General features: G+C 47.0%; 1 protein-coding gene across 2 annotated transcripts; it reads right to left on the minus strand.

The window, feature by feature from the left end:
* Window positions 1-1,837: 1,837 nt before the first annotated feature.
* rrm1 (ribonucleotide reductase M1) lies at window positions 1,838-25,079 on the minus strand. 2 transcript variants are annotated; one of them, XM_031895707.1, is made up of 20 exons: window positions 25,010-25,079; window positions 24,873-24,977; window positions 21,467-21,555; window positions 19,510-19,687; window positions 18,887-18,987; window positions 18,575-18,634; window positions 17,577-17,616; window positions 17,135-17,297; window positions 12,195-12,336; window positions 11,180-11,263; window positions 10,882-11,043; window positions 10,547-10,626; window positions 9,983-10,184; window positions 8,046-8,195; window positions 6,859-7,080; window positions 6,664-6,740; window positions 5,253-5,388; window positions 4,729-4,824; window positions 4,164-4,352; window positions 1,838-2,270 (listed from the first exon to the last, which is right to left on the minus strand). In XM_031895707.1, exons 2-20 carry the CDS (start codon window positions 24,889-24,891, stop codon window positions 2,067-2,069), a joined length of 2,394 nt encoding a protein of 797 aa, XP_031751567.1. In that variant the 5' UTR covers window positions 24,892-24,977; window positions 25,010-25,079; the 3' UTR covers window positions 1,838-2,066.
* Between the last annotated feature and the right edge of the window lie 64 nt (window positions 25,080-25,143).

The raw sequence follows: 25,143 nt of genomic DNA on the forward strand, positions 1-25,143 counted from the left end.
AGGATGGGATTAAGTTTCCCTTGAAACTGGGTGAAGCAGAAAACAAGGATGGGATTAAGTTTCCCTTGAAACTGGGTGAAGCAGAAAACAAGGATGGGATTAAGTTTCCCTTGAAACTGGGTGAAGCAGAAAACAAGGATGGGATTAAGTTTCCCTTGAAACTGGGTGAAGCAGAAAACAAGGATGGGATTAAGTTTCCCTTGAAACTGGGTGAAGCAGAAAACAAGGATGGGATTAAGTTTCCCTTGAAACTGGGTGAAGCAGAAAACAAGGATGGGATTAAGTTTCCCTTGAAACTGGGTGAAGCAGAAAACAAGGATGGGATTAAGTTTCCCTTGAAACTGGGTGAAGCAGAAAACAATGATGGGATTAAGTTTCCCTTGAAACTGGGTGAAGCAGAAAACAATGATGGGATTAAGTTTCCCTTGAAACTGGGTGAAGCAGAAAACAATGATGGGATTAAGTTTCCCTTGAAACTGGGTGAAGCAGAAAACAATGATGGGATTAAGTTTCCCTTGAAACTGGGTGAAGCAGAAAACAATGATGGGATTAAGTTTCCCTTGAAACTGGGTGAAGTAGAAAACAAGGATGGGATTAAGTTTCCCTTGAAAAAGGGTGGAACCAAATGGGCCCAGAGTAGAAAATGTTCTACTGACAAATACCCAAACTCAATAATCTGCTCCACTAATAAAGCTTTAATGTTGCCCCCAACACTGCTCCACTCCTCACTTTACACACATGGAACAAATTGAAATTCAAACACAGACTGACATCTCCTCACCCCTTAAACACCATCTCAATAATCAGAGTTCCATCCCAAGTCTCAATCCACCCTTCTATCACACTGGGGCAACAACAAGTTTCATATATTCTGGGACTGTCCTGTAATTCAACCATTTTGGGACAATATTGTTTCCATAATATAAACACTCATTCCAACCCGACTCCAGAGGGGCATAATGACCCTTTTGCTTGGACGACCCTTTCCCAATTTACCAAAACATCTTCGAATATTGCCCAGCCATATACTTACCCTCCGCGAGACTACCCATCGCTTCAAACTGGCAACGGAGGCTCAACAGCAATAGGGACTTTGAATACAGAATTGCACGACTCCCCAGTCAAGTCCGACGACACACGGATACCTGGCTAATCTGGGAGTTCCGTGGCCTGGCCAACCCACAACCATTAGACTTTCTCCCGTATAATGAGATCTTAATTTGGACTCTGTTCACTTTGAAAAATGCAGTCCCCCTTTAGGCACTATATCCAATGCTACAGACCCCACACTCCAGAGACTATTAATCCCAGTGTTCGATATTTTACTTCCTCACCGTTTATCCAATTCCAGGTGGAAGTTTTGGTTTTGTTCTGTTACCACCTCTACACCCCTATCTACCCCCGCTAGCCACCTTTTCTCCTCTCTACACCCCTATCTACCACCGCTAGCCACCTTTTCTCCTCATCCCTCCACTCTTTTCCTTACATTCCCTTACTCTACTATCCTTTTATACAGGAAAATATGTTGAAGGCAAATTTCCCTCAAGTTTAGGCTTTCAGATGGTTTACAAAGAAGGATCTGGACCAGCAGCAAGGCCAATACCGATCCAGAGACTCCAGTCATCCTCAATTACTAGGCCCAAGATATTATAAGATGCTGAATCTCTAAGTTACATATCCTAGAAAATGATTGACTTGATTGCTAACTGTACCTGTGAATTCAACATCATGAATTACGGAGTTATTTCAAAAGGCTCAATATTGCTTAGTAAATGTGCCCCTTTTGGATGCGTCAGATTCTGTATTTAAAAAAAAAAACCCCCACACAACTAGAAAGTATTTGCTTTTTTTTCCATTTTAATTTTTTTCTGAAAAAAAGAGGCAAAAGCTCCGGCAAATCAATCTCTGAGATATGTGGTTGGTGCCACAGACTTGTAACTGTCTCGGAGCCTAGAAACACCGGAGAGTCCAGGAATAACCGCTACCCTCAGGGAAGTGCCTAACAGGCCCAGAGAAAAAGCACAAGATTTCCAGTCTCTATTCAGATGCACCCGGGCCCCCCCGCGCTAAGAGCCGCACATAAGGCACTCATCTCTGTTCTCCAGCGAGCAAACCATGGCCGCCTTGTTCTTCTCTTTCTCCTCCTTGTCCTTCTCCATAGTCTCCTTGGATATCAGCTCCTTTTCCTTTAACTTCTCCTTATTGAGTGTGAACTGGATGGGATTGGCAGCCGGCCGCGTGCGCAGGTAGTACATTCCTGTCTTCAGCCCCTGCCGGGAGAATATGGGGGTTAGACTTGATGTACACAGAACCAGCCAGAGTGTGGGCCCAGTTACTAACACCGGGTTCTATGGGTTACAGCCCACGTACAAAGCAGCCCAATCAGGGATTAGTATTCTGCCAGTTAAATCAGTTACAATCAGTTACAATCTTTATTTTGAAAAACTAAAACTATTAATTGTAAGACATGCAATTATTATACCTATTGAACCTCGTAGGAATATCACTCAAGGTTCAACACTTAATAAAACCGACAAAAAAAAGGTTGAAATCTGACTGGCATTATGGTTGAACGTGATGGACGTATGTCTTTTTTCAATCTAACTTACTATGTTACTATGACTATGACTGGTTACCACGAGTTACTGCCTTGACATGAAAGGACATATTTCTACTTAAATTTCTATTTCTCTCCCTCAGCCCCAAAGGCAGCACTTGAGATGCTCCAGCCTGTAGGCAGCAAAACCACCACCCAAGGTTCAACCCAGCACAACCCCCTGCCACTCCCAGGGTCAGACTGGGGGGTACAGGGCCCATTGGGGCCCCACAAACCCCTCCCCTGAGCACACCTGCTTTAGTCTTACCTTAGGAGCGACACAAGGTTTGGGTCTAGGACAGCTGGGCCGCCAGGTTTTTTTCCCAGTGCACCATTGGCCCAGTCTGACCCTGGCCTCTCTCATTGCACAAAGTCACCCTGCAGAGTTAATCCCCGATACATAGGGAGAGAAATACTGCGCTGCCTGTGGCTACCACAATGTACATGAGAGACGGGAACATTAGGGAGGCGGCTAAAATCCTAAAAATCGACCTTAGTCCTATGGCCTGAGCCCTGGTAACATAGTAAGTTGGGTGGACACACGTCCATCACGTTCAACCATAATGACAATATATAACCTGCCTAATTACTAGTTGATCCAGAGGAAGGCAAAAAACCCCATCTGAAGCCTCTCTAATTTGCTGCAGAGGGGAAAAAATTCCTTCCTGACTCCAAGATGGCAATCGGACCAGTCCCTGGGGCAACTTGTACTGAGAGCTCTCTCCCCTACCCCTGTATTCCCTCACTTGTACTGAGAGCTATCTCCCCTACCCCTGTATTCCCTCACTTGTACTGAGAGCTATCCCCCCTAACCCTGTATTCCCTCACTTGTACTGAGAGCTATCCCCCCTACCCCTGTATTCCCTCACTTGTACTGAGAGCTATCCCCCCTACCCCTGTATTCCCTCACTTGTACTGAGAGCTATCCCCCCTACCCCTGTATTCCCTCACTTGTACTGAGAGCTATCTCCCCTACCCCTGTATTCCCTCACTTGTACTGAGAGCTATCCCCCCTACCCCTGTATTCCCTCACTTGTACTGAGAGCTATCCCCCCTACCCCTGTATTCCCTCACTTGTACTGAGAGCTATCCCCCTACCCCTGTATTCCCTCACTTGTACTGAGAGCTATCCCCCCTACCCCTGTATTCCCTCACTTGTACTGAGAGCTATCTCCCCTACCCCTGTATTCCCTCACTTGTACTGAGAGCTATCTCCCATAACCCTGTATTCCCTCACTTGTACTGAGAGCTATCCCCCATACCCCTGTATTCCCTCACTTGTACTGAGAGTTATCCCCCCTACCCCTGTATTTCCTCACTTGCTGAAAATGGTGACTTAGTGGGTCATAATACAAGACAGGGAGGTTCTGTTCTATCCTGTAGCAGAGCTCTTTTGTACCTAGTGGGATGAGCTTCTCTTGCTACATGTTGCCTGGGGATGTGAAGGTTTTTAGTCTTGTTAAAAAAAAAAAACTTATTGTAAAATAACCCAATATCAATTTCCACATAATATGGTCGCTACTAACGGAGTGTAAGTTGGGTTTGAACAGGAGAATAAGTTCGTTACCTGCTTCCAGCCAAAGAAGTGCATGCTGGTGAGTTTGCCGTAGTTTGGCTCTGCGACATGGATGTTCAGTGACTGGCTCTGGTCGATGAACGCTCCTCTGTCTGCCGCCATTGTAATCACCGTCTTCTGAGATATTTCCCACACCGTCTTGTACAGCTCTTTCAGATCAGCAGGGATGTCTGGGACATTCTAGGGAGACGGGACAATAGAACGTTAGAGACAGACACAAAGCACATCCCAGTGACACTAATGGGGCAGACTCTGGACTCTGTCCCATGAAGAGTTAAAGCCTCAGCAGCTTCTACAGCATTAAAGTATTTCAAATAAAACTTCAGCCCAATTATATTGGCCTAAATGTAGGCTGGACCAGAATCAACTGGATACCTACAATCACCAATTCTTAATTCTTTTCAACATTATCCATACAATCTTATAATAGATGGATCATAGACCAAGAATGTTCCAAGCCAGGAATAAATGGAATATACAGAATAGCCCCTCTACAATGTCTATAAACAATTCCACTGGGATGAGCCCCACAGCCAGCAGCGGCCCAGACCCATACCTGTATGGAGCCATTGTTGGCAATAATCTGATTTTTCATTTCTTCGTTCCACAGCCCTCGCTCTGTCAGGTCTTTCATTAAATGTGGGTTCACAATCTGTAAGAGAAAAGTTACAAGCCTTTAGGGTACATAAAGTGTCTGTTACTCACAGAAGCCAGGTCATTTCCCAGGGTGCCACAGCCATGTGACCTGTGCTCTGATAAACTTCAGTCACACTTTACTGCTGCGCTGCAAGTTGGAGTGATATCCTCCCCCCTCAGCAGCCGATCAGCAGAACAATGGGAAGGGAGCAAGATAGCAGCTCCCAGTAGGTATCAGAATAGCACTCAATAGTAAGAAATCCAAGTCCGGCTTGGGACTCCTCCAGTTACATGGGAGTAGGAGAAACAATAGGTTAGCTGAAAGCAGTTCATGTGTAGCGCTGGCTGAAAGCTCAGACTCAGGCACACTTTACTATTTCATACAAAATAGAAAGTTGCAACTCTACATGCAACAACATTAGACGTATGTAGGCCGAGACCTACCTGGAACTCGCCAGACAGGACTCTGCGTGTGTATATATTGCTGGTATATGGCTCAATGGACTCATTATTGCCCAGGATTTGTGCAGTGGAAGCCGTGGGCATTGGAGCCAGAAGCAAACTGTTCCGGACGCCGTATCTAGGGGAAAAAAAACCAAAGAATTAACAAGGCTTAAGGTTTGAAAGCCTAACATGGTAAAACAGTGCTGGCAGCTGGGTTTCAATGTGACAGTAAGCACACTGACTCACTGGGGAGGTGGGAGAGTTTCAGTATTAACATGGGAACACTAGTTATACACACACCAATCCCAGAGGAGTACGCTTAGAAAGCCATAACACCTTGTTTAAGACTAACTGGCAATTATCCATTATATAATGGGCTTTTAGGTGCAATTAAGCCCTATGAATACCTCGCAGACTGTAAACACAAAGATAATCAATGTAATTTACACAGTGAATTCCAAAACAAAGAGAAAACGTATTGGATAAACAGGCAACAGGAAGAGCAGGAAGATAAATAGAAGATAGATATATAACACATATACTGGCAGGTACCCTATACAGTAAATCAGGGGTCAAACTCAGACCCCTCAGACTGTTGGAGGCTGGACTACAGTTATTAGCCCCCCCCAGCGCCCTCACCAGCTGGGGGGGCAGCGCACAACAGCACAGCGTTACACATCAGTAGTGTCACCCAGTGGGACATGGTGTTGTGAAGCAATGGGGCAAAAAGCCACACTGAGGAAGGTAGGTGAGAATTCAGTGGGGGGGGGGGCGGGTATATCCAGCCAGCGGGTCGTAGTGGAGGGTCCCCGCCCTAAACTATGGGCTCTGTTGGTACCTTACACATACAGGCTTAACTGAAACATATGAAATGGGTCAAGAGAAACACATTTAGTTGCTGAACTAACATCCAGGGGCTGTTGAGTATGTCATATATAAACCCATACTATATAGGATGGTGACGGGGAAGTCATCATTAAAGGGGATGTTCACCTTGGAGTTAACTTTTAGTATAATGTAGAAGAGTAACATCGAGAATTTGCAATTGGTCTTCATTTTTTATTTGTATTTTTTTTTATTTCAGTTTTTGTTCAGCAGCTCTCCTGTTTGGAGTTTCAGCAGGTATCTGGTTGCTAGGGTCCAAGTTACCTTAGCATCCAGGGTGTGGTTTAAATGAAAGACTGATAGCTGAATAGGGGAGGGGCTGAATAGAAAAACTAAAAAAGTAGCAATAACATTTTAACAGTTTTTTGGCTGCGGGGGTCAGTGACTGCAAAAAGTTAGAAGGCGGCAAATAATTAAAAAAACTATAAAGACCAACTGAAAAGTTGCTTAGAAGTGGCCATTCTATACTAAAAGTTAACTGTAAGCACTTTACCAAGGCATTATAAGCCAGACAGACACTACTCACTTTGCAATCTTCTCCTTCAAGGCAGCCCAGTCCCAGAGACCTGTGGGAGTTACATTCCACATGTCGTACTGTAGGATCTGCGAGAGACAAGATGGATACACACAAACCCAGCTGTAATTCTATAACCAGAACCATAATACACATCTGCAAGTTACAGGCAGTGGGGTCTGTATTCCAGTTTTACCCCATTCTTACCCCTTTACTGACGGGGCTCCCTTCATACGTATCATACGGACCCAGCTCCTTGGCCAGCTCACAGCTGGATTCCAGCGCAGCGTAATAAATGGTCTCAAATATTTGCTTGTTTAACAGCTGAGCCTCCTCACTCTCAAACGGGTATCTCATGAGGATGAAGGCGTCTGCCAAGCCCTGCACTCCAATCCCGATTGGCCGATGCCTCTTGTTGGAATATTCGGCCTGTAGGAAAGATTTGATCACAAAATAAAAAAATCATAAAAATGGTGCAAAACAATGAAGGAAACATTAAACAGGGCAGCTTAGTTATGCCACAGCAGTACAGGCCGCAGCAGGAAGCCGACGTACAGATATGAATTAAATGGCAATTGGACAAATGGCACTAAACTAATGTTCCATACATTGTAAATAATCAAACGCATCAATCAAAGCAGATGTAGGTTAAATACATTTTACAGTACATTAACAAGAATGTGAAGGGATTTACCCAGTTTAAAGCCGAGCGCTGGCAATATCTTCTATTTTGTGTGCGTGCAAATAATGGTTGTACAGGTATAGCACCCGTTATCCAGAATGCTCGGGAACAAGGGTATTCCGGATAAGGGGTCTTTACGTAATTTGGATCTCCATACCTTAAGTCTACTAAAAAATTAATAAAACATTAAACCCAATAGGGCTGTTCTGCCCCAATAAGGGGTAATTATATCTTAGTTGGGATCAAGTACAGGTACTGTTTTATTATTAAAAATTGATTAAAATGGAGTCTATGGGAGACGGCCTTTCCGTAATTTGGCACTTTCTGGATGTGTTTCCGGATAAGGGATCGGATACCTGTACTATATTGTGTGCTCTGAGGCACATATCTAATATATAGACAGATCCTGCCATTTACTACATATAAAACGGTAACTCAGATCCTGGGTTGGTCAGTTTTGTATATGAAATGACTCCCTGTACCTCTCTGTATATAAAGGAGAAGGAAAGGTGCCAAGTTGTACAGAATATATATACCCGGAAGTGTAGAATTTTTCACTGCACATGCCGACATTTCCAAATCTTAATTAGGATTTGCATTCCGTTCCCTTAATATGGATTTGGCCGAACCAAAAAACTGGGCTCGGTGCACCCCTATTTGTAACAGCTCACAATTTCGCTTTTCTTTTTATTTATGGAACAAAGAGACTCACCTCGGGCACAGGATAAAAGTTTATTTCGATAATTTTGTTCAAATTTCGGACAATGACTTTGGTAACATCGGCCAACTTCTTGAAGTCAAAGCTGCGCTCTGGAGTCACGTACATGTTCAAGGCTAAAGAGGCCAAGTTACAGACCGCAACCTACGGGAGGGGCAGAGGAATGATAATAATGAGAGGGAAAATGAGACAAGGAAGGTAAAGGAGAAATGTTGTGTAGAAGACAGATACACTGTTACAGATTCAGCATGACAAAAGGAAGACTTCAGGGTATGAACCCACAGAGCGGTTCAGTGGCCACAATAGATCTCTATTATGAGTGACTTTGATTTCCACCGGCAACAATTGAAGTCGCTGGTGGAAACCCTTCAGATCGCTTTGGTAATCCCCAAGTTTCCTCCTGTAGGCAACTTCTGAAGACAAAGCGATGCAAAGGGTTTTCCACTGGCAACTTCAATTAATGCCGGCGGAGAGCCATTTCGGAGTGGTTTGCCACCCGCGATAGAGATCTATTGTGGGCCACTGAACCGCTCCAAGGAAAGGCTAAGTCACTTGGGGGTGCTAAAATGTTAGGCACCCCCAAGTGACTAATCGCTTACCTCGTACCCCGGGCTGGTGCCCCTGTTAGGAGAAAACAGCACCAGCCCGGGGTACCTGGAGCGATGGGCTTCCTTCTTCCGCCTGCGTTTCGCTAAGACTTACACGCAGGTGCATGCGCAGTAGAGTGAAAAGCAGACTTCTGTTAAAGTTCCACTATTCACTCTACTGTGCATGCGCGCGCAGCGCTACAGGAAGGAGGAAGCGCTGCAGCTACCCCGGGCTGGTGCTGGTCTCTCCATACAGGGACACCAGCCGGGGTAAAAGGTATGCGATTCAAGTCACTTGGGGGTGCCTAACATTTTGGCAACCCCAAGTGACTGCCTTTCTTTCTCCTTTAACTAAATCTAAAGGCTAAGATAATTATTGTTATTATTCTAGCTGTCTCTCTGGTAAGCAAATAGTGCTTCAATGATTATAATGTTTAGATGTGTTACCACAAAATACCAAGATAAAAAAAAAACAGGGAGACTAAAAAAAAGTAATTGTTAATCTAATGTTTAGCCTCTTGTGAACATACAGTATATACCCAACCTGATAAGCTGGTCAAATGTCTGCAGCTACAAAAGAAAAATGTGAGAACTGTTTGTCTTTAATACTCCAACACTAAACCCACCTACTCAGCTTAATGGCAGAGTGGCTTTCCTTTGGGGTGAGAAACACAGGCTGACAACAGGTTTAACCCAGTGATCCCCAACCAGTGGCAACATGTTGCTCCCCAACCCCCAGGATGTTGCTCCCAGTGGCCTCAAAGCAGGGGCTTATTTTTGAATTCAAGTCTTGGAGACAAGTTTTGGTTGCATGAAAACCAGATGTACTGCCAAACAGAACCTTCTGTTTGCCTGTCCACATAGGGGCTACTCAATAGCCAATCATAGCCCTTACTGGCCACCACCTAGGAACTTTCATGCTTGTGTAGATATGGGTAGTCAGAAGGGGCAAATTCTAAGTGCTTTAGGAGACACAAAGGAGTGGCTAAAGAGGCACGAAGCACTGGAGTGGGACACAATGTACATTGCCAAAAAGTAACTGAAAAGCCGAGGAAATCACGCTATTTTGTTACGCTATTTTAAAACCAAAACATATGCTCCCGATTGGTTTTCATGGCGATATAAATACACAAGATACAATATGTATCTAAATTTGAATTTGGTTTCTAGGCTGGCAATTTATATGCCAAAACCTTTAGCAGATTAAAACTAAACACTATCACATGTTTTCAGCAATAGTTTCTCTTTTAAAGGCATCTTTATTGAGCATCTTATTCTCCATTCTACCGAATGTAAATGGGAAGAAAAAGTTTGATAGCCCAGAAAGCCATACGCTGCCATTACCTCGTCGTCACTGGTGTACTCCACGATCTCTGTGCACAGGTTACTGCACTTAATGGTGCCCAGGTTCTGCTGATTGCTCTTGCGGTTACAGGCATCCTTGTACAGCATGTAGGGAGTGCCAGTCTCCGTCTGCGACTCTATAATGGCGTACCACAGCTGCTGGGCCTTCACCACCTTACGGGCTCGTCCTTCCTGCTCATATCTGTGGAAGCCAAAACAGCGTAAGGGATTTTACACCAATTACATTTTGCAATAAGCCAATCACTAACATTTAAGGCAGAAAATAATATACACCTCTTAATTCATAAAGGATTCAGAGAAAGAAAAATAATCCCACTGCCTACACCAATCATTTCAGCAAAAAAGGTAATTTCTTACTAACAACAATTACTAACACTCCCCCTCCCCTTTAACTGCCGGTACAAACTGATTTATAGACTGTGAGCCCATATTTGTTTATTGTGTGCATATCTATATGTAGAGCTATTTAGGCACACATTCTAAACAACTATGGGACGATGGTTCAAAAACTAATCAGCGCACAGATGAGGAATAGAATTGTACCTTTCATAGAGCTCTTCAAACTTGTCTCCCCACACTTCTTCCAAGCCAGGACATTCATGAGGACACATTAACGACCAATCCTGAAAGACAAAATGGTATGCAGTTTTATTTCTTGCCCTTAAGAGGATAATTATTGATGGCTGTTTGCTCAGAACCTCTCCAACATCAGGCTGTGGGGGTCACTGACCCTGGCACCATGATAGTATAATCCTTAGCCCAGTGTTATTAAATGCTCAGTGCATTCTATGCAGCCCCGTTACTGCTCACTGACTGGGGAAGCCATGTCACTGCAAATATGAAGCACAATTTAAATGCATATAAAGGTATTCCCTTACCAGATTATTCTCTACACGTTTCATAAAGAGATCTGGTATCCACATGGCATAGAACAGATCCCTGGCTCTCTGCTCCTCCTTTCCAGTGTTCTTTTTTAGGTCCAGGAATTCAAAGACATCGTAGTGCCACGGCTCCAGGTAAATGGCAAATGCACCAGGCCTCTGGGGTGAGACACGAGTCAGTGTGAGAGTGTGAGAAATCAGCCCTAATTTAATGTCCTTATTTTTTTTTTTTTTTTACTGGAGATCCCATTCACAGAAGAACCAACTTTAATGCCTCCAACCCACCAGTACCAACCTTGTTGCCTCCTTGATCCACATATCGCGCAGTGTTGTTGTACACTCTCAGCATCGGTACAAGGCCATTCGAGTTGCCATTTGTCTAAAGAATATAGGAAGGACAGTTACACCAACCTTCCCTTCCAGATCTTTGCAGAATCAGGCACAGTGGGTGCTATGATAGGGTTTTCCTCTATATACAAAAGGTTTAAAGACACCAGCAGGCATTGCATGTAAGGGTTTTTTTATGTTTTTAATCTATTGAAATAAATGTAAAGACATTTTTTACTCATTTAGAAGTAATTTTTGGTCTCTTATTGTATTTAATACACCAACAGGGAATGCTTAATGTTAAAGACACATGGAGCTACTAGTAGCAGCTACTTGTGATGGTTACTAAAATAGACAATGGTGATCTTTTACTGATAATTGTCTCTACATGTGTTTAGCAGAGCCAGTTCTCAGTATTGTCTATGGCAGGGGATTTTCTGGGGTTCAGTAGCTGTGAAAAAGTAGCTGCTACTAGTAGCTAGATGTGTCTTCACCCTAAGGGTAAAGAGACACAGAGCTACTTAGTAGCAGCTACTTGTCACGGCTACTAAACCCCAGAATATCCCCTGCCATAGACAATACTGAGAACTGGCTCTGCTAAACACACGTACAGACAATTACCATTAAATGATAAGTATTGTCTATTTTTGTAGCCGTGACAAGTAGCTGCTACTAGTAGCTCTGTGTGTCTTCATCCTAAAGAACTTCCAAGGATATGCACTGGTTTCCATGACATTCTGTAGTACAGACAACTTTGAAACCTAAATGCTTAATCCTTAAGTGCTTGCCTATACCACTGTAAGACTAAGACTGTAAAAAAAAAGGCTAAATCTGCAAATCTCAGAAACCACTAAAAACTGAAAATAGTAAGCTGTGCTCAGATGAAGTTTGCAATATATATATATATATATATCAATTATTTTTAAAGATACTCTAAGTACCGACCCTTATGATTGCGGATATGTAGAACAGAAGAAACTTACCCCAGCAATGTAACTGCCAGTGGCTCGGATACAGCTGACTGCAACACCAATACCCCCAGCAGACTTTGAGATCAGAGCGCACTGCTTCAGCGTGTCATAAATCCCTTCGATGCTGTCGTCTTTCATACAGAGCAGGAAACAGCTTTTAGAAAAGATAGAAAAGGACATTCAAGTCGGCAATTACAGGGACAGGAAGAAACATTCAATTGGTGTGAGTGGCAATGTGTAAAGCTCACCTACATCCCTATAGGCAGGCTTTGGATGAATCCAAATATAGTTCCAGCTTCTAACTGATCATTCAAACCTAACAATGTTTCCAGCTAATGCATCCAATAACAATGCAGATGACATTCGGCAACACAAAAGAGGCAAAAGTCTACAAGGATATTATATAATATATATATATATATATATATATATATATATATATATATATATATATATATATATATATATATATATATATATATATATATACGTATACATATACATATATATATACACATATACATATATACATATATATATACACATATACATATATACATATATATATACATATATATATATATATATATATATATATATATATATATATATATATATACACACATACATATATATACATATATATATTACACACACACACACGGAAGAGTGGAGCACACCCTATTTAGGTTCAAATGCCTTGGGTGCTGGCAAAAATTAGGAACTATACGGACAGAGAGCCGCACACACCCTATCGGGATAGGATGAACAGTCACCGTTGGCCTCTGGTAAAGCTGATCAACCCATTGCTAAACATCTTTTGACTGCTAAACATTCTTTACCTCAATTTAGACACATGTTGATTGACCACATTCCAGTTCCAAGAAGGGGTGGCAATAGGGATCTGGATTTGCTAAAATTGGAATCTCTATGGATCTACAGACTGGATACTGTTAACCCTCGTGGACTTAAGGAAATTCTTCCTCTGTCCATTTTCATATGATGGATCTACAGACTTGATACAGTCTACCCCCGTGGCCTAAGTACCCCTAATATTGAGCTTCACTTATATTTATCTTTTTGCGGGTTCTCTGGTGGCTACATCTATCTCATGTAATCCTGTTATATCATACTGCAGTAGTTTCTGCATTTATTAACTTGTTACATTTATTTTTCCATTTCTTTGTATTTCAAAATACTGAATATGTATTCTGTCTTGTGTACCTAATATTTACGTAATGGCTCTCTTTATATATTTTTTGTTGATGTGATGATGACTTGCTGATAGGGCATTTATCATTTCTCCTGGTCTTTACGCTGTTAGGTCTCTTTCTCTGTTTTACTTTTATGTCCATTAACACTCTTAGTTATTGTTTTCACGCTTTCCTGTCCAGTTTCCCCAACACCACGTCTGTATTTCTGCAAGTTCTTTCACTTCTAATCACAGTACAGGTTCTTCCATTATCCCTATATGTATATTTTTTGCTGCAGCCTCTGAATAGTGACTTTACCTGTGGTCCGATCTTTTAGCTTGGGAATAGACTATGCACACTACCTTAAATTTAATGGAGCTGTATCCCCCTCGAACAAATGACAGCAACGAATGTTTTTTAGTCTATTTTTTATTACTTTATTTTTTCATTTTTCTCTTCATTTTCTCATTTTTTCATTATTATTGCATTTTTCTGGCATGCATACTGTGGTGGTAGGCTAGAACATTAAAAATAAAAATTAAAAAAGGTGAAAATGAAAAATGAAAGATTAATAAATTATAGACCTGATTTGCTTCTTGACGGTCACCCTTTGTATTATATATTGTCAGCAGCACCTTAGGGGTGCAAACTGTTACCTGTGGTGGGTGTAATGGCACTTGTAGAGTAGCTATTGGCACCCTCAGCTATTGAAGACAGCACCTACCGTGGTGTTTGGATTAGAGCAGAGAATGCATTTAGCACCTTCTGTGGCACATGAACTCGTGCAGAAAATTGTCCGTCCAGATGACATTAGCACCCTAAGTGGCGCGCAAGACAGCCGCAGAGGTGTGGTCCTATGGATGTGACTAAAGCCCTAAGTGGTGAGCACGACACCCGCAGTGGTGGAATGAGTGCCTGATGAGGTGTAATGTGTGCCCTCAACAGGGCCGCCATCAGGGGGGCACAGGGGGTACGATCGTCCCGGGCCCGGGCGTTTTTAGCTTTAAAGGGGGCCCGGCCGCACTGGAGTGTCCATAGCTCAGGCCCTGGGGGAAGCTGAAGGATACTTTAGGGGGCCCTGGGGGAGCTGAAGAATGCTGGGGGGGGCCTGGGGGAAGCTGAAGGATACTTGGGGGGGAGCAGGAGGATGCTTGGAGGGGCCTGAGGGGAAGCAGGAGGATGCTTGGGTGGCCTGGGAAGAAACAGGAGGACGCTGCGGGGGAGCCGAAGGATGCGGAAGGAAGCAGTGGAGAGCAGGCCATAGTATGAGTAATTTGGGGGAGGACCACCAATGTTTAGGGGGCCCTGGGCTGGCTAGCAATGATTTAGGGGGTACCTGCCCTGGCACCAATGCAAAACGTAACCCCTGGCCACTAATGTTTCAGGGGGGCCCTGGCTACCAATGTCTGTATGTCTTTTGTATTGATAGGAGGGGTAACTGGGGGAGGGGCCATTGGGGGTGTGGGAGGAGGGGGGCCCAGAAATTTTTTTTGTGAGGGGCCCCGTGATTTCTGATGGCAGCCCTGGCCCTCGATGATGTGTGCCCGCAGTGATACCAGCAATGATGGAATGTGCCCACAGTGGTACTAGTAATAACACAATGTGTGCCCGCAGTGGTACCAACAATACCCCACAGTGTTTTATGAGCGCCCACAAGGGTGCCTTTAATAATCGCTATAATACATTGGGTGCCTATGGCAATTTGACAACTTTACAGCATCCTTATTGGTGCATGATTTTTTTTAATATATTTTTTTTTTTGAGTTATTAGCTTGGAGTCTCAGATTTATCAACTTTTAACTTTGACTCCTACTTTTAGCGCTATTGTGCTGGCCTTTCCCTCCCGTCCAATTTGCTTATTTGTACGATTGGACCTACTTAGAGTATCTTTTCAATACACTGTATATGTGCCTTATGGAAACCGCTGGTTTGTTTAGCTGCCCTTTTTCGTTCCGCTGTCGCCATGGCAACGGCAACACAATAGGCACCTTGTGATGACGCTCCCTAACTGCCGCTGCGGCTGGCCTTGGGTCTATGGTGCTCGGTCCTGCTGTGATCACCCAGGTAGCTGCTTAGTAATATAGCTCCATTTATGCCTCTGTGCTTTTTCCCGACATACCACTTTGTTCCCTCCCTTGTTTCAGCGCGAGTCAGCGCCAACAGATTCCACTGTCAGCTAGTGCTGGGCGGTATACCGGTAAAAACCGATCACCGTTTTTTTTTTTTTAAACCGATATGAATTTTCTACATACCCCCATACCGGTGTGCTGAATACTTCCGGGTGCGCACGTGACGTCAGCGCGCACACTCTACAAAAGCGCCATCGCTAGGACGCAGAGTCGGATACCAATGTGAGCTGTCGGGGGGTGCCTGGCCAGTAATTATATTTTATGTGAAGGGGATGGGGTTGTGTTTGGGGGGGGGTGGGGTGGGGGGTTATATTTATGTGAAGGGGATGGGGGGTTATATTTATGTGAAGGGGATGGGGGGGTGTTTGGGGTGGGTGGGTTATACTTATGTGAAGGGGATGGGGTTGTGTTTGGGGGGGTGGGATGGGGTGGGGTGGGGGGTTATATTTATGTGAAGGGGATGGGGGGGTGTTTGGGGTGGGGTGGGTGTGTGCGGATGGGGGGGTGTTTGGGGTGGGGTGGGGGGGTGTGTGCGGATGGGGGGGTGTTTGGGGTGGCGGGGGGGGTGCGGGTGGCGGGTGTTTGGGGTGGTCACCTAATCATGCATGGGGAAAAAAAAATACCGTCAAATACCGTGATACCGATATAATTTTGAAAAATACCGTGATATAAATTTTTGGTCATACCGCCCAGCACTACTGTCAGCTACCCTTGTTATGTTCCGTACTCACTTCTTTTGCCTTTTGCAACACCTTATCCCTTTATGTTAGGTGGTGACACTGTCCTTAGTGTGTATTTTGTGGTCTTTTATTTTCTAACTTTTATTTTTTTACTTTGATCTGTTCTCTGCACAGTTTACACAGGTTACTGTGGATACAATCACTAGTTTTTGCGCCCTTTTTCAGTGGAGGGGTATATGTAGGGGGGTGGGTTTGTATGGTCTTTTGGTTTGCCCCTGAAGAGTACAGTCAGTACTCGAACCGTTGGATTTTTTTCTAGATTTTCATTTTGGAATACATACATTACATCTTTGGTTATATTACAAAACCAGGGGCGGGCCAAGCCGACCGGGCGCCCTAGGCAACCCGGTTCGGCCAACTCCGCCCACCTCCCCTCCCGAACAGCGCATGCGCGCCAAAGCACAGGAGGCGGGTGCAGGGGGGCGGGGCGATTAGATCGGTCATTGCCTCCGCCGCTAATGACAAGCGGCGGAGGAAAAGTAGCACTAGGGGTAGGCAGAAGAGGCTCCTGCCTGGCGCCCCTCAATCGTTGCACCCTAGGCAGCTGCCTCTTCTGCCTACCCCTAGTTCCAGCCCTGTTACAAACTCTGTCGTAAGGTGGCCATAGCGAGCGGACCTTCTCCCGATATGCCAACCTACTTGGTGGGCAATATCTGGCTACTGGGATAGGATCAAATTAAAATGGCGGCCATAGGCACCATCGGTTTGGGGGCCGCATCAACAAGCCAATGCGGTCCCCTATCAGACATAAAAATCAAACTTGTCCGATTGAGATGTTGTCCGTCGTTAGTGGCCACAGACAGGCAGATCAGCAGACCAGTCTATAGGACCCAAATCGGCAGCTAAAATCGGCCCATATATGGCCACCTTAAGTAAGGACACCTACATACCTGGACAGCTGTGGACGGTTGGTACCAGCATTGAACAGTGTGGGAGAAGCGTGCGTGAACCATTTTTCAGACAACAGATTGTAGGTTTCGATAGCGGCGTCAATGTCTGTTTTATGTATGCCAACGGATACCCTCATCAGCATGTGCTGTGGGCGCTCTGCCACTGTGGGGAGAAGAGAAGCCAGTCATTTCATCTTCCCAATACACGTCTCTCACTACACTGAAGTCCCTACTCTGGCTTTATCGGTATATAAGTTATTAAACATGCAATTCTTAAATAATGAATAATCCTCACTGCCCCCTTTGTGCCATAGTGTTCAGCTCCCCCACCTTCCTTTAGAGATTCAGCATTTAAAACCTTGTTCTGTTGCATAATAAAGCTTTCAGTCCTCCATAGTTCCCATAAATAAGATTAACATTCCCATACAAGCCCAATGTTTACCTTTTCCATCAATTTTTAATAAGTAAGATCGTTCCAGCGTCTAGGAGAGAATAAAATTGTTTAGGTATAATAAACATTAGTACAAAAACACAATCTGTCAGTTGTCAGGGCAGTTACAGTCTTCCCCATCCCCAACTGGTCAGAAGAGCTAAAGATGCTTCAGATAGATATAGCTTTCAAGATATGTTTAGCCTGCCTGCAATCATTCTGGCCCTAGAAAAATAATGTTCCACCGCTTGTTTTCCAGCTATTGAAAAAAGCAGCTGGGACTCTGGGATCTCAACTGAACACGAGTCAGTTGTTAGCACTGGAGAACAGGCGTTTAAAGGGAGATATGATAACTATGAATATATAGGAGGATAATATAATAATCTCTCCAATTCTTTATTTACCAGTAGGTACTAACATGAGGGCAGATACATAATTTAGGTACAAGGAAGGGGAGTTACAGGGGAAGCTGGGAAGTTGTGGGATCCCCCCCCCCGAATCAGTGGTACTGGCAGATACATTAGATAGGTACAAGGAAGGGGAGTTACAGGGGAGCTGGGAAGTTGTGGGATCCCCCCCCGAATCAGTGGTACTGGCAGATACATTAGATAGGTACAAGGAAGGGGAGTTACAGGGGGGGCTGGGAAGTTGTGGGATCCCCCCCCCCGAATCAGTGGTACTGGCAGATACATTAGATAAATACAAGGAAGGGGAGTTACAGGGGGGCTGGGAAGTTGTGGGATCCCCCCCCCCCCTGAATCAGTGGTACTGGCAGATACATTAGATAAATACAAGGAAGGGGAGTTACAGGGGGGGCTGGGAAGTTGTGGGATCCCCCCCTGAATCAGTGGTACTGGCAGATACATTAGATAGGTACAAGTAGGGGTTGGGTGGCTTTTTAGCAAGTGAGGGAATACAGGGTTATGGCCGATGGCTCTTAGTACAAGTTGGTCAAGGGACTGGTCCGATACCCATCTTGGAGTCAGGAATTTTAATTTAGATTTATTTACCTTAAATCCAAAGAAGTTGTAGGAGAAGTCACGGTCATAAATAATAGAGGAGTTGAGACGCTGGTGAAAAAAAAACGTAGTGTTGGAGGAAGCACAAGTGAACACAAGAGTTAAGTTTGGGGTGAGAAATGCTAAGTATTTGTTAAAGTGTATTATTTATACACATTACATACTCACTACGTATCTAAGAGAACTTAGAAAGTATTCCTTTTGAGGTAAAGTAAAATAAACCCAAGGTTTGTATTTTTCACATAACCTGCGGCTTTAAATCGAATGTTAAAGGTGCATCAAAGCCCCATCAGTCTCACTCACGTCTTTATTTGCCAGCACAAGGTCAAGGGTTTCCTTGGAGACCATGGGAGAGTGTTTGCCATTGAGAGGATTCACGTAGTTATACAGATCTTCCATCACATCTACAAAAAGCAAAAAGGCACAGAATAAAAAATACAGAACCAACAGGCTTAAAGGTATACTGTCTTACTATTGAGTGCTACTCCCATGTAACTGGAGGAGTCCCAAGCCGGACTTGTTTTTTTTTTTTTTTACTATTGAGTGCTATTCTGATACCTACTGGGAGCTGCTATCTTGCTCCCTTCCCATTGTTCTGCTGATCGGCTGCTGGGGGTGAGGGGGGGGGATATCACTCCAACTTGCAGCGCAGCAGTAAAGTGATACTGAAGTTTAACACAACACAGGTCACATGGCTGCGGCACCCTGGGAAATGAAGAATATGGCTAGCCCCATGGGAAAAACAGGTTACAATGCAGGATTCTGCGGGAGAAGCTCTATTAACGGATGGGTTTGTAACAAGCATGACTGTATTCTTTTAATCCAATAAGCCAAGAAGGACCAACTGAAAAGTTGCTTAGAATAGGCCATTCTATAAAATACTAGAAATGAGCTTAAAGGTGAAACATAGGGCAGCGCATACTTACCGCTAAATATTTTCTTGGTTTCCTTGTGCAAGTTAGAGACGGCTATCCGGGCAGCCAGAATGGCATAATCTGGGTGCTTTGTGGTCAGGGTGGCTGCTGTCTCCGCTGCTAATGTGTCCAGTTCTATAGTTGTGACCCCATTATAAAGCCCCTGAATGACTTTCATAGTGATTTGGGCCTGGAAAACAAAGGAAGGTTTTTCAGATATGAAGCTCAGAGATTAAATGTCCCCCCGGGGCTACACAGCGGGGTATTTATATAAACTATAGTAGGGTTTCTGTAGCAAACACCCCAGCTGTACCAGTGCAGGAATGGCTGCCCCCGGGGCTACACAGCGGGGTAATTTATATCAACTATAGTAGGGTTTCTGTAGCAAACACCCCAGCTGCACCGGTGCAGGAATGGCTGCCCCCGGGACTACACAGCGGGGTATTTATATAAACTATAGTAGGGTTTCTGTAGCAAACACCCCAGCTGCCCCTGAGGCTACACAGCGGGGTATTTATATAAACTATAGTAGGGTTTCTGTAGCAAACACCCCAGCTGTACCGGTGCAGGAATGGCTGCCCCCGGGGCTACACAGCGGGGTATTTATATAAACTATAGTAGGGTTTCTGTAGCAAACACCCCAGCTGTACCAGTGCAGGAATGGCTGCCCCCGGGGCTACACAGCGGGGTATTTATATAAACTATAGTAGGGTTTCTGTAGCAAACACCCCAGCTGTACCAGTGCAGGAATGGCTGCCCCCGGGGCTACACAGCGGGGTATTTATATAAACTATAGTAGGGTTTCTGTAGCAAACACCCCAGCTGTACCAGTGCAGGAACGGCTGCCCCCGGGGCTACACAGCGGGGTATTTATATAAACTATAGTAGGGTTTCTGTAGCAAACACCCCAGCTGTACCAGTGCAGGAACGGCTGCCCCCGGGGCTACACAGCGGGGTATTTATATAAACTATAGTAGGGTTTCTGTAGCAAACACCCCAGCTGTACCAGTGCAGGAATGGCTGCCCCCGGGGCTACACAGCGGGGTATTTATATAAACTATAGTAGGGTTTCTGTAGCAAACACCCCAGCTGTACCGGTGCAGGAATGGCTGCCCCCGGGGCTACACAGCGGGGTATTTATATAAACTATAGTAGGGTTTCTGTAGCAAACACCCCAGCTGTACCAGTGCAGGAACGGCTGCCCCCGGGGCTACACAGCGGGGTATTTATATAAACTATAGTAGGGTTTCTGTAGCAAACACCCCAGCTGTACCGGTGCAGGAATGGCTGCCCCCGGGGCTACACAGCGGGGTATTTATATAAACTATAGTAGGGTTTCTGTAGCAAACACCCCAGCTGTACCGGTGCAGGAATGGCTGCCCCCGGGGCTACACAGCGGGTATTTATATAAACTATAGTAGGGTTTCTGTAGCAAACACCCCAGCTGCCCCTGAGGCTACACAGCGGGTATTTATATAAACTATAGTAGGGTTTCTGTAGCAAACACCCCAGCTGTACCAGTGCAGGAATGGCTGCCCCCGGGGCTACACAGCGGGGTATTTATATAAACTATAGTAGGGTTTCTGTAGCAAACACCCCAGCTGTACCAGTGCAGGAATGGCTGCCCCCGGGGCTACACAGCGGGGTATTTATATAAACTATAGTAGGGTTTCTGTAGCAAACACCCCAGCTGTACCGGTGCAGGAATGGCTGCCCCCGGGGCTACACAGCGGGGTATTTATATAAACTATAGTAGGGTTTCTGTAGCAAACACCCCAGCTGTACCAGTGCAGGAATGGCTGCCCCCGGGGCTACACAGCGGGGTATTTATATAAACTATAGTAGGGTTTCTGTAGCAAACACCCCAGCTGTACCAGTGTAGGGCAACAGTATATTTTATTTTAATTACTTTCATTTCTTGCTGTTACTGTTCCTTTAATACAGGATCTTGTTCAGAACAAGTACTTACTGGGTCGACAAACTCCAAGTTCAGCCCGTAGCACAACTTCTGGATCCGTGACGTGATCTTGTCGAACATGACGCGCTCCTGCCTCCCATCTGTGGGATAAAACAGTTTCTCACATCAGTAATGCCGCTTGGATTTACGCACAAGAATTATACTGAGCAGAGAGTAGTAGTTTCACTAGAGGGAAGCCCAGATGAGCATTTTTAGAACCTTATTTTTATTTTTTCGTCTTTTGGTTAAACTTTAGGTTTAAGGAATGTTTGTAGTTTCGTGAAAGGGGACCTGTCACCCTAAGAAATAACTCCAAATGTATTTCTTTCATATTAGTTGGGCAAAATAAACTTTATTTTGCTCTATAAAAATGGTTTAATTTTCCCCAACAGTCACGGCCAGAAGGACGGCGCCATTTTGTGAATACTGTTATCAAGGCCTAAGACACATATTTCCGATGGTCTTAGGAACCGACACCCCGCTCCTCTATGGTTGGGGGACACCACAACATGAGGAACTGTATTAAAGTGTTGCGGCATTAGGAAGGTTGAGAACCACTGCCCCAGTGTCTCGGCCGACTGTAACCCAATGAGACTGCAGGAAAAACTGCCTCCCAAGGGGCTCAGCAGAAAGGAATGCCTGGGTAACCGGCGGGTACCACACTGGCAGAGTAAGAGCGGCACTCAGCAGGCCCAGCACAATCATAATAGCAAGTGCCAGCACACTGGCTACATCAGTACAAGGATAATGGGTGCGGTAATGGTTACTTTAGTTAAGAGTGTATAAACAGTTCTGGTTAATTATAGGCAATTACACCTCACTACCCAATAACTTCATTTTCCACTACTCACCCCTCCACCTCCTTCTGCAGCACCCAATCCTTCCCCGGTACCCCCCCCCCCCCCATCCTGCAGCACCCAACCACTCCAATATAGCACCCCCATTCTGCAGCACCCAACCCCTCCTATACAACTCCGACCCTGCAGCACCCATCCCTTCCCGTATAGCACCCATCCTGTAGCACCCAACCCTTCCCATATAGCACCCATCCTGTAGCACCCAACCCTTCCCATATAGCACCCATCCCTACCCATATAGCACCCATCCCTACCCATATAGCACCCATCCTGTAGCACCCAACCCTTCCCATATACCCCCCATACTGCAGCACCCAACCCCTCCCAGTAACATGCCCTACAGTCAGAATTCTGCTCAGTACTGATTGGGTAATAGTTTCCCTTATGTACCGGCCACTCCCTGCAACCTGTAAGCAGCTAAATGTCTAATAGAATAAAAACTGGAGACTGTGTGGGAGGGAGAGGGTGGGGGCACAGTACGGATATACCGGCACCCAGGGGGCAAATGGGGAGCTGGATGAATGGAATGGCACAAAGGGAAGGGGGGGGCTAGAATGAACCAAGTGAGAATGGGGGGGGGGGGGGGGGGCAAGGCTACCTGGGGCACAGTGAGGAGGAGGGTAGGGCACAGGGCCCAGTTTAGAAGAATCAGCTGACGGGGGGCGTGGGGGCGCCTATATAAGGGGAGGGGGGCGCGGGGGGCCTATATAAGGGGAGGGGGGCGCGGGGGGCCTATATAAGGGGAGGGGGGCGCGGGGGGCCTATATAAGGGGAGGGGGACGCGGGGGCGCCTATATAAGGGGAGGGGGGCGCGGGGGGCCTATATAAGGGGAGGGGGACGCCTATATAAGGGGAGGGGGGCGCGGGGGCGCCTATATAAGGGGAGGGGGACGCCTATATAAGGGGAGGGGGGCGCGGGGGCGCCTATATAAGGGGAGGGGGACGCGGGGGCGCCTATATAAGGGGAGGGGGACGCGGGGGCGCCTATATAAGGGGAGGGGGACGCGGGGGCGCCTATATAAGGGGAGGGGGACGCGGGGGCGCCTATATAAGGGGAGGGGGACGCGGGGGGCCTATATAAGGGGAGGGGGGCGCGGGGGGCCTATATAAGGGGAGGGGAACGCGGGGGGGCTATATAAGGGGAGGGGGGACGCGGGGGGCCTATATAAGGGGAGGGGACGCGGGGGGCCTATATAAGGGGAGGGGGACGCGGGGGCGCCTATATAAGGGGAGGGGGACGCGGGGGGGCTATATAAGGGGAGGGGACGCGGGGGGGCTATATAAGGGGAGGGGGACGGGGGCTTGGGGGGGACGCGGGGGGGCTATATAAGGGGAGGGGGACGCGGGGGGCTATATAAGGGAGGGGGACGCGGGGGGCTATATAAGGGGAGGGGGACGCGGGGGCTATATAAGGGGAGGGCGGACGCGGGGGGCTATATAAGGGGAGGGGGACGCGGGGGGGGCTATATAAGGGGAGGGGGACGCGGGGGGCTATATAAGGGGAGGGGGGCGCGGGGGGCTATATAAGGGGAGGGGGGCGCCGGGGGGGCTATATAAGGGGAGGGGGGCGCCGGGGGGCTATATAAGGGGAGGGGGCGCGGGGGCTATATAAGGGGAGGGGCGCGGGGGGGCTATATAAGGGGGAGGGGGGACGCGGGGGGGCTATATAAGGGGAGGGGGGCGCGGGGGGGCTATATAAGGGGAGGGGGCGCGGGGGGCTATATAAGGGAGGGGGACGCGGGGGGCTGATAAAGGGGAGGGGGCGCCGGGGGCTATATAAGGGGAGGGGGACGCGGGGGGGCTATATAAGGGGAGGGGGCGCAGGGGGGCTATATAAGGGGAGGGGGACGCGGGGAGGGCCTATATAAGGGGAGGGGACGCAGGGGGGGGCTATATAAGGGGAGGGGGACGCGGGGGGGCTATATAAGGGGAGGGGGGGCGCGGGGGGCTATATAAGCGGGAGGGGGACGCGGCGGGGGGCTATATAAGGGGAGGGGGGACGCGGGGGCGCCTATATAAGGGGAGGGGGCGCGGGGGGGGCTATATAAGGGGAGGGGGGACGCGGGGGGCATATATAAGGGGAGGGGGACGCGGGGGGGGCTATATAAGGGGAGGGGGGCGCAGGGGGGCTATATAAGGGAGGGGGACGCGGGGGGGCTATATAAGGGAGGGGGGCGCCGGGGGGGCTATATAAGGGGGAGGGGGACGCGGGGGGGCTATATAAGGGGAGGGGGGACGCGGGGGCGCCTATTATAAGGGGAGGGGGGCGCGGGGGGGCTATATAAGGGGAGGGGGACGCGGGGGGCTATATAAGGGGAGGGGGACGCGGGGGGGGCTATATAAGGGGAGGGGGGCGCAGGGGGGGCTATATAAGGGGAGGGGGACAGAGTAGAAGAGGGTAAATAAACAGGCAGAGTGTATGGGGGTAAGTACAGTGACAGAAGGAAAGGGAAAAACTGGGCACTGGCATAGAGTGTGGCACAGGGACTGGGCAGGACTGGGGGCAGAACAGAAGGGGCCGGGGGGGCAGAACAGAAGGGTTATTACCCTGGGGCACTCACCTCGCTTAATGACATGCATGGTGCCGCTGGGGCTCAGGTACCGGGTCAGCTCAGACGGGAATGGGTCGCACCGGGCCGGGGGGAGGGAGCAGACAAGCGGACAGACAGACAAGCGGACAGACAGACAAGCGGACAGAGCGCTGAGACCGGAGCCCACAATCCTGTCAGGAAAAGGCGCGAAGCCCAACAAACAAATTCCGCGCCAATCCGGCCCGTGTTAGTGACGCGCAGGGGGGCGGGGCTGCGGTGTGACGCTTCCTCACAAAAACCA

This window comes from Xenopus tropicalis, chromosome 2 (assembly GCF_000004195.4).
Source record: "Xenopus tropicalis strain Nigerian chromosome 2, UCB_Xtro_10.0, whole genome shotgun sequence".
Classification (NCBI taxonomy): Eukaryota; Metazoa; Chordata; class Amphibia; order Anura; family Pipidae; genus Xenopus; species Xenopus tropicalis.

Coding starts and splice junctions, on each gene's coding strand:
- rrm1 (XM_031895707.1), bottom strand. Junction 18,988..19,509: donor AACCAAGAAAATATTTAGCG/GTAAGTATGCGC, acceptor TGCTTTTTGTAG/ATGTGATGGAAGATCTGTAT. Junction 5,389..6,663: donor TTGAAGGAGAAGATTGCAAA/GTGAGTAGTGTC, acceptor TTTTTCCCCTAG/ATACGGCGTCCGGAACAGTT.